Source organism: Magnolia sinica, chromosome 4 (genome assembly GCF_029962835.1).
Source record: "Magnolia sinica isolate HGM2019 chromosome 4, MsV1, whole genome shotgun sequence".
In the NCBI taxonomy this organism is placed as follows: Eukaryota; Viridiplantae; Streptophyta; class Magnoliopsida; order Magnoliales; family Magnoliaceae; genus Magnolia; species Magnolia sinica.
In genome coordinates, this window is record NC_080576.1 from 87604573 (window position 1) to 87621185 (window position 16613).

General features: G+C 36.7%; 1 protein-coding gene across 13 annotated transcripts in view; it reads right to left on the reverse strand.

Annotated features, from left to right (window-relative positions):
- LOC131243333 (DNA mismatch repair protein MLH3) overlaps window positions 1–16613 on the reverse strand; it is a 136446-nt gene that overhangs the window by 23046 nt on the left and 96787 nt on the right. For 8 of the 13 annotated variants that reach the window (XM_058242612.1, XM_058242614.1, XM_058242609.1 and 5 more), the window contains 9 exons: window positions 14849–16507; window positions 14249–14327; window positions 14049–14161; window positions 11842–11915; window positions 11519–11719; window positions 9457–9501; window positions 9323–9376; window positions 9080–9186; window positions 8863–8911 (listed from right to left, as the gene is read on the reverse strand). In XM_058242612.1, coding sequence (XP_058098595.1) covers window positions 8863–8911; window positions 9080–9186; window positions 9323–9376; window positions 9457–9501; window positions 11519–11719; window positions 11842–11915; window positions 14049–14161; window positions 14249–14327; window positions 14849–16507 — 2381 coding nt within the window. Of the gene's footprint in view, window positions 1–1699; window positions 1776–8862; window positions 8912–9079; window positions 9187–9322; window positions 9377–9456; window positions 9502–11518; window positions 11720–11841; window positions 11916–14048; window positions 14162–14248; window positions 14328–14848; window positions 16508–16613 lie in introns of those variants that run through there. The other 5 variants (XM_058242620.1, XM_058242619.1, XR_009170025.1 and 2 more) reach the window with 4 other exon arrangements.

Below are 16613 nucleotides of genomic sequence, written 5' to 3' on the forward strand. Positions count from 1 at the left end.
ACTTATCATGACTTAGAGATTCTTGTAAAGAACGAGAAACAAAAGCAAAAGACAAGGACGAAGCATATTTTTGAAAGGAGAAAAACCAACAAAGGAAACAAACTAAGAAATAAGATGTTGAGTACAAGAACGCATACTCTTGCGAAGAGTAATTGGCAAATCGCTTTCATTAAATGCCAAATATAAAAATTCAGGAGGACGATGATCTTCGGACAAAGAGAATTGGTGGGAGGCACGATGGTATGAATTTCATTATCATGTTTGGAGAATTCGGAGTAGACCTATAAAGGTGGAGCTAAACAGTGTACAAGCATTTCATTCACTGGATGTTTCGTGTCGGACGCAATGGGAAGAGTAGCAAAAATGTCTCCAAACTGCAAGGATTTACCACCTTTAGAAAATATAGAGTATGTTCAAAGAATGTGATATCAGCTAATGCATAAAGTTTACAAGAGATTGGATTGTAGCATTTGTATCCTTGTTAGGTACGTGAGTATCCAAGGAAGATACACTTGATAGCCTTCGGTTTAAACTTAACAAGAACATGATCTAATTGATGTATGAAATACACACAACCAAATACTTTGGGAGGAAAGAATAACGTGGGGAAAATAGGACAAAAAAGAGAAAAATGAGATTTATCATTTAAAATAGATGAAGGCATCCGATTTATTAAATGGCATGTAGTTAAGACTGTATCACTCGAAAACATTTTTGAAACCTTCATATTCAATAACAATGCTATAGCAATCTAAAGTAAATGTCGATTCTTACATTTAGTTACACCATTTTGTTGTGACGTGCGGATAAGAGGTTTGATGAATAATGCTATGAGACGAGAGATATGAATTAAGTTCAGGAGATACATATTCCTGAGTATTAATTGAACGTAGAATAAAAACCTTAGCATTGAATTGTGTTTGCACTTCCATACGAAATTCCTTAAAGCAAAACACACCCACACACCCACACACAGACACACACTTCAAAGCGATCTTTCGTTAAATATAACCATGTCATGTGAGAATAATCATCCACAAAATAATAAAGTACTTGAAATAAAATAAGTTAGCAGTACGAACCGGATCCCAAAAATTAGAATGTACTTCAGGGAAATGAGTATTACTCCTTTTGTCCATCCACATGAGGTGGAAACAAGACTCTATGATGTCTGCGTAACTCGCAAGCATCACACTTTAACTTAGGCACATAAGACAACGATGGAATAAGACTTTTTAAACTACTCAAAAGAAAGATGACCAAGCCTGCAATGTCATTGATGAGGTGAGATATTTGTCCATAGTTCAGCTTCACTTATTCCATTGTCAAGATAGTAAAGTTTATATTCTTCACCAATTATACTCCATCTTTAGATCCTGAAATTCACAATAAAAAAGATAAAATGTAATAGAACGGTTCAAGGATTTGGTTAGCTTGACACTGATGATAATGAATGAGATGGAGTAGAATTAGCAATACCCAACCCAGATTCAAAATGGGTTGGGATGGGCTTGGAGATAGCCCTTAGAACTGCCATAAGAAGATCAAATCAGATTTGTCCAGACTAGCCTACCAGTAATATCCTAACACGTATCCACGGTGTGGTTAGAAAGACCATAATAAGAACACCGTTGATTACCATGATCATAACTCCAACTGCCACCAAAATTTATACCATCACCTTCCCAAGTATTCTCACTTATAAAACGACCTCCCTTGAATCTCTACAACCAAATCATCTACCATGACCATGGCCATCATGACTTCCATCTCCCCTACCAGATGAAGAAACAAACAATGAGCAATCAAATGTAGATGAACTCTTTATGTATTTATACTAACTGCACACCAAATATGGGCAAACATTTCCGTAGTAGATGGAATTTCCCTACCTCTAAGAATCTAAGCTTGCACATGCTCAAACTTTGGACGAAGACCATAGAGGAATTTGGCAACGTGAAATTCCTCTCTGTCGTCTCATGATCTTATAATTAGTAGAAAGGGCATATACGTTCAGTTCTTCCCACATACCACATAAAACTGAATAGTATTTGCCTACACTCTTATCTCCTTGCTGAAGCGTAAAGATGTTTTCAAGCAACTTGTATATACAAGTTAAATCCTTCTCACTAGAATACATTTCTTTCAAATTATCCCACTTCTTTTGTTGTATTGGAAAAAAATAACATTTGCACTAATATGTGGTTCCATGCTATTCCATAACAGGGCTCTAATGTAAGCATGATAACATTTGTACTAATATGCGGTTCTATGCTATTCCATAATAAGGCTCTAATATAAGCATATTCTGCCACCCAATCTTCATAATTTGTTGAGCTTTTGGCAGGTTTAGGAGATCAAATACTTCAACTTTCCTTTTCCTGTAAGAAATACTTCCACTGATGTGGCCCAATGTAAACAATTCATACTATTAAGTTGGGTTGATGTAATTTGAAGATTCATTGACTCAGATGGAGATAGAAGACTATTCTTGGTGTCATCCTGGACATCCATGTTCAGGAGAGAAGAAATCAAACACACAGGGAAGAGCTTGAATTTAAACTTACCCAACACTTGCTTTAAGAGCGCATAAATCAATGATCACCACCACGCATGAACGGATTGATAACAAATACAAAAAATGGTTCACATTCATTCACCACTTCTACATAGTTGATCTTCAGATATGGTCATAGTTGAGAGAGAGAGAGAGAGAGAGAGAGAGAGAGAGAGAGAGAGAGAGAGAGAGAGAGAGAGAGAGAGAGAGACGCACGCATGCACACTTGGTCTTCAAATCTGGCCTCCTTGAATCAACGAATCAGAGAGAGAGAGAGAGAGACGCACACATGCACCCTTGGTCTTCAAATCTGGCCTCCTTGAATCAACGAATCAGAGAGAGAGAGAGAGAGAGAGAGAGAGAGAGAGAGAGAGAGAGAGAGAGAGAGAGACGCACGCATGCACACTTGGTCTTCAAATCTGGCCTCCTTGAATCATCATGATTCGTTGTATGCATAAGTCGGCCTCAAGTACACTTAACGGGATACAACTACATTTGTGTAAACCAGCCCCCAAACGATCAAAGATTTTATTCGGGCTTTCATAAGAAAAGCAAACGTACAAAAATCCCTCCATACTAAAGTTATTACATAAGCTAAGCCCATGTACCTAAACTCTATTCTAAAACATTTCAGCCTAATAATAATGAGAAACCACAAGCGAGATCATCACGGTCCACTGGTAGTACAAATGTCTAGAACTTGCTATGAGTTATTTTTACAATATTTTACCTGTCCAGGTTGATGATTTTAGAAATAATGAACAGAAAGGAAACACAACATCCTGTTTGGAAAGTTGAGTGTTGCAAGAGAAGCGGAAATTGAATATTCAGTATTTGCACATAAGAGATTGGTTACCATACCTTGATTTAAAATAACAACCAAAAGCTAGCTAAGCTTGAATCATCATAAGAAGACCAAATAACACATGCTTTGATTGACCCTGGAATGGCATAGCTTACAAGACTTAGCTTGGCTTGAATTCCTCCTTAAACCTCAAGGCACAATTGTAATTTCTAAAAGCCAATCTTCATTTTAATTTTGTTACATATGTGTGCCCTGCAAAGCCAATGGTACATATGTTGATGGATCCTATTTATCTATAACCACTTAGTGTTATGTGCGGAATTTGTGCATTAAATATGTTTAGTAGGTTACAGGGGTTTCTTACAAAATCTCTCTCATGGGTTCGTGGGGAAAGAATGAAGTCAACACAAAGGCCATCAAGGCTAAAGGAGAGTTATGACAACGACATGGTTCCCGAGTTCCCTAAATTCCATGACCACTCATCGGGTTTGGGCAACCTAGGATTAGTTTAGTAGTTATCCTGTGTGATGAAGAACCAACAATGGGTTGACTAGATCATGTGCTAGCACCTGTATCGGGTTTGGTTGGACACAAAGACCATCAAGTCTACAAATTGAAAAGCCCATCATGCTCCGATTGGATTGACTTGATCATGTGCTACCTCTGATTAATGCTTAGACCTGAGGTCATGAAAGGATTCCATGGTCCTAGTGTTGTGGCCTCAAGGCCCTCAACACACTTTTTGAGGTGGCTAGTTATCTCAAATGTTTTCAGCTATTACATCTTTTAATTTTATTGTGAAAGTGTTTCGATTTAACTTGATGGAAATCCGATGGATGGATCTCTTAGTGGTCCACCACTTGTGCTCGCATGGGATTTAGGGCCTAGTATGGACACCACGGATAGTGAAAGATTTGGATCAATTTGGGCACATGCGTACGCAAGATCACAAACTTTTGATGATGTAGCACATGCTTAAGTTTGTAGGGGTGTGGAGCACCATATTGGTGCTTTAACTTGGAAACCCATACTCCTATAAATAGATCTTCTTGTCAATATATCACAATGTATTGTCATAAGCCCTTTATAAAGTTCCCTTGAATCGTCAATACATGCAATACGCATCTACAATACTCGGACAATGCCAATACCATCCAAACATGCTGAAAATTTTTTGAAAAAAAAAGAACACTAAAACCCGTTTTTCGAAAGGAGGAGAATGTTGTATTTGTCAAGATCTCCTCCATTCCTTTTTCTTTCTTCTCCCCCTCCTTCGAAACGTCTCTCTTTTCTTCTTTTTTTCCTCTTTCTTTCCTTTTCTTTCTTTCTCATTTCAAAATAAAAGAGCTTCAAAAGGCTCTGCAATGTGTATGTACTTGTCAAGAAATGGGAGATGATAGACAGCATAAGGCTCTTGATACTCCGATACTTGGAAATTGTACACATGGCACATACTAACTCAAAAGTAAACCGATCAAGTTGTGTAACCCATTTTTGCACTCATAGTCCCAAAATAAGATTGTTCGAGCGATCCTAACTGCATGGACACTTGTTTGTTGAAATAGGATATTTGGATATTTTTCACTCTTCACTACGCAGTAAATGGCCATTGATCTGATGGTCAGATAATGAAATAAGCATAATTTTTTGGGTTATGGAGCATCTAAATTGCGATACATGCTTAGACAATCTAATTCGAATTTACTTGTATGCCATGTGTGCAAGTTTTTCAAGTGATTTTTAAGCGCTTGTGTATCATTCATCACACTTTGTCACAAGATTAAAGGCTAACTTGATTTAGTGACACATGCTATATAAGTGGGTCCCATGCTGTGCCTCCTAGCTCTGCATAGACTGGTTGGGTAGGTGTGCCAATTCACCCCAAACAACCGAGAAGGGGGTCTCTGGCCTTTATCTCTGTGATGATGCTACGACGGCTGGTTCTTGTGCCCACTATTTTTTCTAATTTACAAGCAACTTCCATGTTAATTTAGCACCCTATAAAAAAAGGGGTGACTCTTCAATTGTACAAATGGCATAATTGTACAACAATTGAGACCATCAAAATCAATGACCCAACTGTTGATGGAGCATAACCCAAAAGATTGACTACAAGGATAATATTAATCTTCTGATTTGTCCATTTAAATTCATGCCACTCACTATTCTACTTTTAACCATCCATTTAATTGCCATTGGTTGGTTAGGATTACTTGATCAGTTTTATTTTATGCTCCGTCCATGATGAGCTTAACAATTTGGATGGTCTAGATGGTTGGATATCAATTCCACCTGTGAGGATAGGAATTGTTTAATAGTTTTCATTTGGATGGCTTAATCTTTGGTTGCTTGTTTGTTGAAACAGGAGTATTGGAAATTTTTAATTTTTAACCTTCCAATAAATGTCAACCAATGTGATAGTCAAATAATTAAATAAGCATAACGTTCCATTCATCATACATCTAAATTGGGACCTGTAATTTGGATGGTTTAATTTGAGTTAGTTGTGGGATATTTATTAGATGATATGAACTCAATTTGGATATAAATACACCACTTTTGTCAGATAATACATAATTCAAGACCATAGATAATGTAAACTTATTATGCATACTTGTCTTTTTGTAATGTTTTGATTTCTAAGAGTTTAACACGTATCTTTTAACATCTCCTGTAGTTTCATTGACAAAGGCCATCATTTTCCCAACGTTTCCCTCACATGGCAATACACTCCCTGATGCATGCAAAATTTTCTTTGCAACATTGATAGGTTTCTACTTTCCAACGGTGTCCAGTGTTCGAAATATCGGTATTGCGTTATGTATCGCATCCTTGGGATACAAATACGTACTGGTTATCGCAAAGGATATATCGTTTGTATCGGGTAATTTATCACACTTTTGGGAAACACAGGGAAAATGGTTGAATTTTTCAATGGAACTTCAGGAACTATTAAAAAAGACCTTAATACACACTTTCAAATCATAACATCTCAAAAAAGAAGTGCACACAATCGGTTTCCTTTGCATAGGGTCCTAAGTTATGCATTGTCTGATTGAACAAATGCAACTATATTCAAATTGAATGCATAACATTTAAAGTGTATGTGATAATAATTTCATTAAATACTTCGAAATTAGTCTCAATTGACAGCTGGTTGAAGGAAAATTTTGAAAAAATATTAATATTTTAATAATTTTTAATTAAAAATGATTTTCATTTTCTGAAAATTGACAAGGACTTAACAAATCAGTAGATCAGCCTTCGTATATGCTTGACTTCATGTTTGGAGTGCAACATTACAAGCAATTTGGGAGAAATTGGGAAAATTTTGAATTTTCCCCAAATCAGACCACCTACACTCAAATTTCGAAATTAGAGTCTATATGATGATCATTTCATCAAATACTCCTAAATACTTCGAAATTAGTCTCAATTGGCAGCAGATTGAAGGAAAATTTTAAAAAAAGATGAAGTAATGGATATCAAAATCAAAACTCCAACTCCATGATTTTTCATACAAAACATAAAGAACCAATAGATTTGTAACCACTTGACACCTATTTAGTATAATTTCAACCAAAAAAGGGATTGAAAATTGAAAATGCTCACAGGATCGAACATGTGGGATACATTGGCACTACCTGTGCGTTTCGTATTGCATAGGTGGGATACAAGATATATCATGGGATATATCGGCCACTATCGTCGATATTTAAAACATTGATGGTGTCATACACTCATCAAGACCGATACCGCGAATACCGACTCTATCATAGAATCGCTTGAAGATAGAATAATAGAATCTTGCTCCTAAATATGAGCAGAGTTGGCGACAACATTCCTTGCCTTCAGACTCAGGTGAGGATTTAAATACCAACATTGTTCCCTAAGATGTCCGTGCTTTCTTAATCAGTACATCAAAGTCTATGCTTGTTTGTAGAAGGGAAAGGGGACGACTCTCTCCTTTTCTAGAACCACTACCCCTGAATGATTTAGAGTACGTAGCTTGAGCAAATCTCTCAGAAAGATTGAAATAGTTTCTAATAGTAGCAGCTCACCGACTAGCTTCTCTTATGATTTTATTATAAATTGATTCTAAGGAAGGTACATGAATCTCTTCCCAATACATGCACCTTTTGCAACACAAAATTAAAACGTAACCTAGCCAAGAATTTGAAAATTCTTTGTTTTGTCCACTTCTTCATACTCTAGCATACTTGCAAAGTAATCCTCAATTGACATTTCCCATTGTTCCTTGTTCATTATTTCATGGTGCAACCTATTAGAGAGTAATAATGATGCAACCTATTAGAGAGTAAAAAGCCATTGGGAGAGAAAAAACTCTAACTAGGGTTGGGCATCCAGTCCCTTCTTATTTATATAGATGATGCCATGCTCCACAGTCCAGAAAGGCTCACAGTCCAGAAATAGCTATATTCCCCCACAAGCTGAGGCATATATATCAATCATGCCTAGGTTGCTAAGAATATGTCGTCCGACTTCAATGGTAAGGACCTTAGTGAAGATACTATGTTTAAATCCATGGGAATGGAGAAAGAAGAAAAGGTAAGGAAAAAGTGGAGGAAAGGAAAGAGAGGTGGTGGGAGCCTTCTGCTCTCATAGAACTCTTATTTATATCAACTTTGCTCTAAATACAATATGGTGCACTGCAACTAAAAAAGATACGTGACGCACACACTCACATTCTTTAAATATATAAAGCTGCTCTAAACATGACCTCCACTGCAAGGTATCGACTATTTGCTCACCACACCAAGGATGTCTAAGAAACACAACAAACTCCCAACTATTTGCTAACCCATATGAAGGATGTATAAAAAATACAATAGACAACTCATGCTGACCCAACATAACTAGACCAATATTTATTTGTATCAGCCGAGTTGTATGGTGTGATCCCATAACATCCAAGTCACACAGAAACAAATCATCCGTAAGTCCATAATGGATGGGGAAGATACCAAGTTTACGTAACCTCCATACCAGCAACTTGAGGCTGAATTTATTGAAACTATTGGTCTATAAAAAAAGTCAATAACATTTCCAATTATCTTATAAATTTCCCCCACCTTTCCTATTTCCCTATTTGTAATTTTTTTTTTTTTTGGCTTACTCTCAAAAGAAAAAAGACAGCTTAAGCCAACTCGGGAAGCAGACTTAGTTCTTGTCATGGTCAAGTCAAACACTGATGTAAATCTTGAAACTTTGGATATCTAACCAAACATTAATGAAATGATTAAAAATATAATAATAATTCAGAAATCATTTTATCCATGTAATTAGCTGGCAGTCAAACCAACATATAAGAAAAAATGACTATCTCTTACAGCAGCAAGAGTTGCAATAAACGGTTTGGATATCAAATTACACATTAATGAGAAATGAGATGATAAAAGAACAATTTAGAGATGATTTTATCCATGTAATGACGGCTGTTAGTTAAACCAACATATAAGGAAAAATGACTAGTTCTTACAGCAGCAAGAGTTGCAATAAATGGCTGCCTATGCAGAAGGTTCAAATTCCTGCACAAAAGACAAAAATCAGTTTGATTAATTTGATAGATGACTAAGAAGAAGAAGAAGAAGAGAATGAATATGCTGAAGTTGAAATGTAACCAATATACTTAATAAATTATATATTAAATATGAAGCAGCATGGCAGGGTGAAGCGTAGATAACATGGAAGTTAACTTTGAAAAGGACCCTAAGCCCTGAGAATGAATATTGCAGATCCAACCCCAATTCCTTATCTGCTCAGCATAGGTCTGCAGTAACTGGAACCCAATCTCAGGTAGAATCTGATTTCAAAATTTGAAACAAAAGGTTAAAGTCAAAAGCTTAGATGACTACTTCAGAAATTTAAACAAAGTTTAGAGCTGTCATTAACCCAAAAATAGAATTTGGAGTTTACAATTGCAAAAAATGTTAACATACCAATTCCTGTTCAGAATCTAGATGCACAACTGTCTTCCCTTCACCAGATAATACCTAAGATTTTGGACCAACTATATGAGCCACAAGCAATGCATGAAACTATAACAGGTTCAAATGGGTAAACCATGGATGACCTTTCGCCGCAGTTCTTCCAGACGTATTCGTTCATCAGCAGCATGCTGTAAAACAGGTCCCCATGTTAGTGTGCAATTATGGCCAATTCGTAACAAGATTGTATCATTGAATGTGTTTAAGAAACTCCTTACTGTCCATACATTTGATGCATGCTCATACAGAGTTGAGATTTCACCATTAAAGGACTTGAAAGTAAATTTATTAGGAAAGCCTTCAATAGATTAGAATGATTATGAATGCTGTGCTCGCACAGGACCTAAAGATGGTGAAAAGAAAATCAAAACCTTGCTCTACAGGACCCATTATGATTCTGTGCTAATAACCATGAACTAACACGAAAGCTAAGGATGAATGAAATGGGTTTCTCAATTTGTTGGGTCTTCACGTCCACCAGCTTGATAGATATTGGGTGTGTTTTGTGATTTTTATTGAAATCTTTTGGTATTTGTAAGAAAAAGGAATAAAGTTTATCTGAGGGTTGTACCTTAGGATTCTCGAAGATTCCACTTTTGTAGATATGTACCAATGAGTAACCGGATACTAACAAATAGCAAGATATATCTCAGCATCCAGAAGAACTAAAACAAAAATGAGCTTGAAGTTGCCCACTAAATCCAACCCTCGAAAACTATAAATTAGTAAGCCAGTTGAACACAGGTTAATTATGTGGGGAAGTTGTTGGCCACCATGCATGGTCCCATAAAAAATACAGAACTACCTAGTCAACATCCTACACAGAAAAAATAATCCAGAGTCACCAACAAGACCCAGGGTGGGAGGACTATGTGCTCAACCCACATAAAAGGATGGCAAGATGCAGTAACATCCATTTTACATTGTAGGACTGAAACAAAAAGACTGATTGACATCAGTTGTGTTCACCAGAATATATGAAATTGAATATTAAGACAATGGGATCAATTGCCATCCATATTCAAGAATAAACTGTCAATCTCATGAGGGTCAATGGAATGATACATATGATCCTGTTTGGCTTCTCTTCCCACGGCTTCATGTATATCAAGTGGAAAGTCGAAAATTTGGCAGTGCAATAACAGCAACGGAAGAAATCAATTGGTCAAGTAGCTTGACAAATTGAGGGTGCTGATGAGAGACTGGCAGTGCATGGTTGCCTCTAAGACATCCACTCAAAATAATGTCTTGGCTTCCCATTCAGATTTACAGTTGAATACTAGGCTGAAATCCTAGATCACATATGTTGATATACGAAGTCACTAAACTCTTGTTTCAGACCCAACGTCAGATCTTCCAGATCAGAGTGCTTCCAGTTACCATACAGGAATAAACAGTGTTTTAAATAGCGGTAGTGTGTTGTGTAGTGTGAGCTACATGATAATTCTATTTTTTAATTTAAAGATAGGGAAAACATGATAAATATTAAGAAAAATGCCTAAAATGATTCATTTTTCAAGTATAAGCATGTTCAAAAAAGTTATTAATTATCGCTTATCAAAAGCCAATCTAGATATATAAAGTTATAAACCAAATCAAACAATTATCACATCAACAACTTTCTAAGCAAACCACTTTAATTAATAGTCTTAATTAAACTAAAAGTCATAACTCACAGGTATGAAAAAGAAATAAAAATCCCATAGATTAAGACTTAAAAGAGTATTAAGTACAATATAGATGTCATCAATACAAAAACCCTTTTTCTTTTAAGTTTAGTTTTAAAGGTTTTTTAATGAATGAGTTTCACACCAACTTTAACAATGGATCACCACCATTTTAAGTGAAAGTTAAAAAAGAAAGGTTTGATTTTAACTTTGCATTTTAAGTTTTTTATGATGTGATGTGAGTTTTACACCATTTTTAACAAAGGAAAAAAAAGAAGCAAAAAACATAAAAAAAGAACATTGTACTGTACACTACAAATGCTACACGCTATGTAGCTATAGCGTACGCTACAGGGGATTTACGCTATGCTACCACTATGCTACGAGCGCTATTTGTAACATTAGAATAAAGCACAAGAAAAAACATGCGAAGAAGAGGCTAACAACTTTTATCAAGTATATAATGACCTGATGCACAGACCTGATCAATAATAGCAAGTATACCACCAGCCACAACAGGAATAAATTTTTTATCGAGCTGTAGAAGAACCTTCGCACTTTGAAGGCAATCTTTATGGATGGATTCGGGTTGTAAGGAACCACCAGAAAGGTGCAAAAGCCCAGAAGAAATGTCAAGTATTCCATCCTCATGACCAGCCAAGTTACTTGATTTATCACCATCCTAAAAAATGGATAAACTATTAATCACATTAATGAAACCACCAAAATTTATGCAATGCCCTCTTATGATATTATAATTTGCTTATAGCTATGGCACAATTGAACATTGCTGATGCACTCAACTGTAGGATGTGGGCCACCATCGCGCCACTTGGTCAGAGTAACTTTTGAATTTTCCAGATCAGAGGAGAGAAATTCTGCAAGGGTGGGATAGTACCACATCAGCACTATGATGTTTTCCAAAGTAAAAAAAAGAAAATCCACGCAGAAGGAAATTCGCCATTACCTAAGTTGTGCTTCTATCTCCATACATGTGACACAAATGTATCAAATTTGGACAGATCATTTGCTGGGCTCACTGTGGATGTCTGAACCAATGTATGTGGTATGGGGAATGGGTTCATGCTAAACTACTTCCTCTAATATGTGGTACATTAAGGTAGGATCACATGGGATGCTCCATTGCATAATACTAAGTATACACAATATAGTAATACATAAAAAATGATATCTTCATTTATACATGAAATGATGAATCTCATGCAAAGTATTATATCATATGCCTTCTATTGCATAAATCAAAGTATGCATATCCAGTCTAAATATAAATTTAAACTACTTAATCAACAATAAGAGCATAGGACAACAATTTTGTTTTGGTAGAAAAAAGAAATCCAGAACACAAACATGTAATGTGGATTGCATGGCGATCGAGGTAACATTGGTCAGTACCCCCAAAGTAGCATAACTTACATGATCCTAGCCATGTAACATAGGGGGATTTTCCAGACTACAAATCTATGGCTAGAAAATGTCCAACATATGACATTCAATACACACACACACACACACACACACACACACACAAAAAAAAAAAAACTCAAACTAATGGCTAGGATCACCATACTCTAGCAGAGTATCAAAATTTCCTCCTTTGACAATGTGTTCCTAGAGGTACATGAATTTCCCATCACTAGCTGTAGGGAGCTCGTGCAGCAAAAAAGCTCTATAAAACCTCGTATCATCGATAAAATGTTTAAAACTTGGTGTATTTCAGAAGAAAGGCAAAGAAACTCATTTTTTATTCGGTAAACGGAATTTAATACTTCTCTTTTTTCAATAAAGCATGTTTTATTAAAAAAATAAAAAAATATTGGCAGGCAATTTAGAAAATAGACATTGGTGGTTGCCACCCATTGATAAAATTGAGTAGAAGGTGAATTTTTTTAGTAGAGTAGAGACAAACTGATTTATATGCGGATTACTTGAAAAGAAAGGATTTGAGAGAGGCAAGGAAAACCATTCGACTATTGACATACATTATTATTCAAACAAATTTTTAATTATTTTAATTAAAAGTTTTTCATTTTATATGCACATATATAGTCATTATTTTCACTCTGTTTTTTTTTTTTTTTTAGTCCAGACCGTATTAACCTAAACTGTTCATTCTCCGGATTTTTAGTGCTTTTTTTTTTTTTTTTTTTGACAAATTTTTTTACCATATTTTTAATGATTGAGAGAGTCATTGATTGTGATCAACTTGTTGATTGTAAATTCTAATCAATCTATGTAATAGACTATTAGGTAGCGCTTGATTGTAATTAGCCTAAATAAAAGTCTATCAAATTGCGCTTGTGGGAGTTTTGTTCTCTCGTTGCTAGTCCCTACTCCCTAGCCCAATAAAGGAGGATTGTATCAGGTTGGCAGCAGCCATTAAACTCCTGCCATAATTTTCATCATAAATCGAGCAATATGACATTCCAAAATCATGCTAGGGCATTGTCTGTAAGCAACATGTTGCATTGGAACCCAGGAGTAGTGAGAAATGGGCAAGGGTTGGCTAGGGTGTCCCCCAGAAGCGATGCGCCACAACAATGCACGGTTGCTGTGGTACAAGTTTAAGGCTCTAAAAGGGCCAGGGGAAGGCCAAGAAGGACATAGATAGAGGTAGTTAGAAAAGACTAGATGACCTATGTCTAACTGAAGGTAGGGCCTTTGATAGATTGGAATGGTGGAGCAGGATTCATGTAGCTGTCCTCAATTGATTGGGTTATGATTTTAATGATTGAGACTGAATTAAACATGAACATTTCCCGTACCCTTTTTTTGTTATATGCCGTTTTGTTACCTGTGGTTCCACTAGGATGAAGGGAAAACGAAAGTGTCAGCCTAAGGCAAATTTTTGGGTATGGCCCATAGAGGATAGGGTCCATCAGATGAATGCCTCAGATCTCATACAGGTGTCTGCATTTTTGGAGATCAGATGGCTTAATAGCTAATTTTGATATATGTGTTTAGGTCCTTGATATGTTTCCATCATCATTTACCTTCAAGTGCATTGGTTTTGTAAAGCTCAATGCTTTGAGATTTATCGAATCCTTTGCTTCCTTGCATCCGGGTCAGGTTGTCTGTATTGTATGACTTCTCCTCCAAGCTTGTTCTGAATATAAGATTGGGTTAAGTATACTGAAAGCTTTGCCATGTTTGATCCATGATTCTAGATAAAAGCTTTAAACAAATGTTATACCTGGGGCATGTGCGAGAATTGTCCGCTAGATTTGGCTTGAGACAAGGCTGTAATGAATCCTTAAACTCACAAACAGTCACTGCAGAGCATCAACACAAGCAGTAGAGTCAAGTAACCGGCACTATTATTTAGGGCATGTTTGGGTTGGGGTAAGCTAGGGGAATGCAAGGGAAAGCAAAATTGTTACATAAAAAGCTCATAAACTGTAATCAGTGCTAGGGGAAGGAAATCCTTTGCGCTTGTTTGTTTTGCGAAAGAAAAGTCCTGGCTAATGCTTTCCTTTTGTATTTACCACTGTTTGATTGCAATCCCACAAAGGGAAACCTCTTCTCCCTCCAACTTTTCAATTTAAAAAGGACACATTAGAGGCAAAGTATGGTTGCCATCACGATTTTTGGAAAAAGGTTTTACTCCCTTGCTGAGGTGGGAAAGGCAAAGGCAAACAGTTTGCCACGGCATCCTCCGCTTTCCAAGCAAGTGTAAACGTCTTGTTGACGTAAACTGAATGTTTCACCTAGTTTACCCTCAAAGCCAAAAACACCCTTAATGAAAATGAATAATAATGAAATTGAATAAAGGATTGTTGATGCTGAAGGAAACCTGGTAAAGTAGGGGCATCGTGGAACAATTGTGCATTAGGTTCTCTTCCAGGTGCAGTGTTTAAATGGTTATACAAGAGGGAGAACTTGCTCTTGCCTTTATAAAATGGTGGAGCCGAACAACTTCTCCTTGATCTTACCTTGGGAATGTGAAACTCTCCACCATTTTGGATTTCCAGTTTATCCCTCTGACTCTTGCCCATCTTACCGTAGTTAGGTGAGAGAATGCAGCATGAAGTTATGGCATAATTATTCATTGTGTGCGTGTTAGACAAGTCCATACATAACCAATCTTTTTCATTATTTAACTCGTCAGAAGAGCCAACTTCTCTAAAGATGATGTCATCTGAGTGGCATCCGTTGCGCAGAAATTTATGCACATTCCTCCCATGACTGAAGCATTTCTTATAATCTAATTCGGTTTTGATACAACTTGAGGTGGGGTGATCCTCTTCATTGGGACTATTCGGCAGAGTGTAATGACTGAAGAAATTATCTTTCATTTCAGGGTCCCTAAAATGTCCAGACCTAACAGTTTTTCGAGACGTAAAATTCCCTTTAATGGCATATCCGTCTGAAAAATCTTCAACCTTCCAAAGAGAAGTATCAGGGCCAGAAGATGAAGATAGAAAACACCATTCAGAGTTTGTAGACTGACAATCAGAGCCTCTTTCCCCAACTTCTGCAAGTAAACTTTTCCGAAGGTCATTTTCCTCAGCAAAGCATGGTATATCACAAGCACGAGAATCTGTGAAATCACTTGACTGTACATTTAACTCTGTACTTCTCTGGCATTTTCTCATGACGCGAGAAAGGTGAGAAGCTGCTAATTTGTCCTGCCACGGATTCTTTGTAAAGAAGTCTGAAATACTGTTACTGTGATGAGTTTCCACAGCATCAATAGTATCAGCAGCAGAAAGCTGTTGTTTCTCGGTCCTGAAGTCATCAAAGTTGATTTCAAAACCCCTGTCATTAGAGAACAATGCTGATTGCGAGTTTCCAATTAAATCCTTTTTTATCCTCTTGGATTGGTGAAAAGGAAATGGAACATTTCCTGCATCATCTTTGTAGTCAAATTGATTGATTGTCACTATGCTCCCTGTTGATCCCTCCCTCAAGTTTCCATCAACTTCCAGAGACCCATTCCTCCATCTCGAACCTAAAATGTCATCTTCTTCATTATCCTCAGTAGCATGTCTCATCACGTATCCCTCTGACAAGAAATGATCTTCCACAGGGAAAAAATCAATGTCACCTGTAAGAGGAATGCTACTTATTGGAGCAACCATTTGACTACATTTGGTACCATAAACATCCCATGCTGCAGGAGTTGTGTCTTGGAAAGAGTACTCAGTCTGATGAATAAATCCAGCCTTCCTTTGGCATTCTTTATGCTCCGCAGCATTTGCATGTGATTCTCTAGATGATCTTTTACAGTTCTTTTGATGGGAGAACAAGTCAACCTCTGGTGATGACATCATGTGTGATTTTCTAGATGGCCTTTTACTGCTCTTTAGATGGGAAAACAAGTCAACCTCTGGGGATGACATCTTTAAGGAACTGGTAGATGGGTTAAGATTCACAGATGTTTGATGATGTTGGATCTTGCCTTTCTTTTTATTAATATCTGAGTTCCTGGACAAATCAGCACTGAATGGATCTGGCAGCAAACAATCTCCGAAATATTAGTAACTTGATTAAAAAAAAAAAAAAACTGCCCCTCACATTGCATGCTAAACTAGAATCTGCGAGAAAACATTAAACTG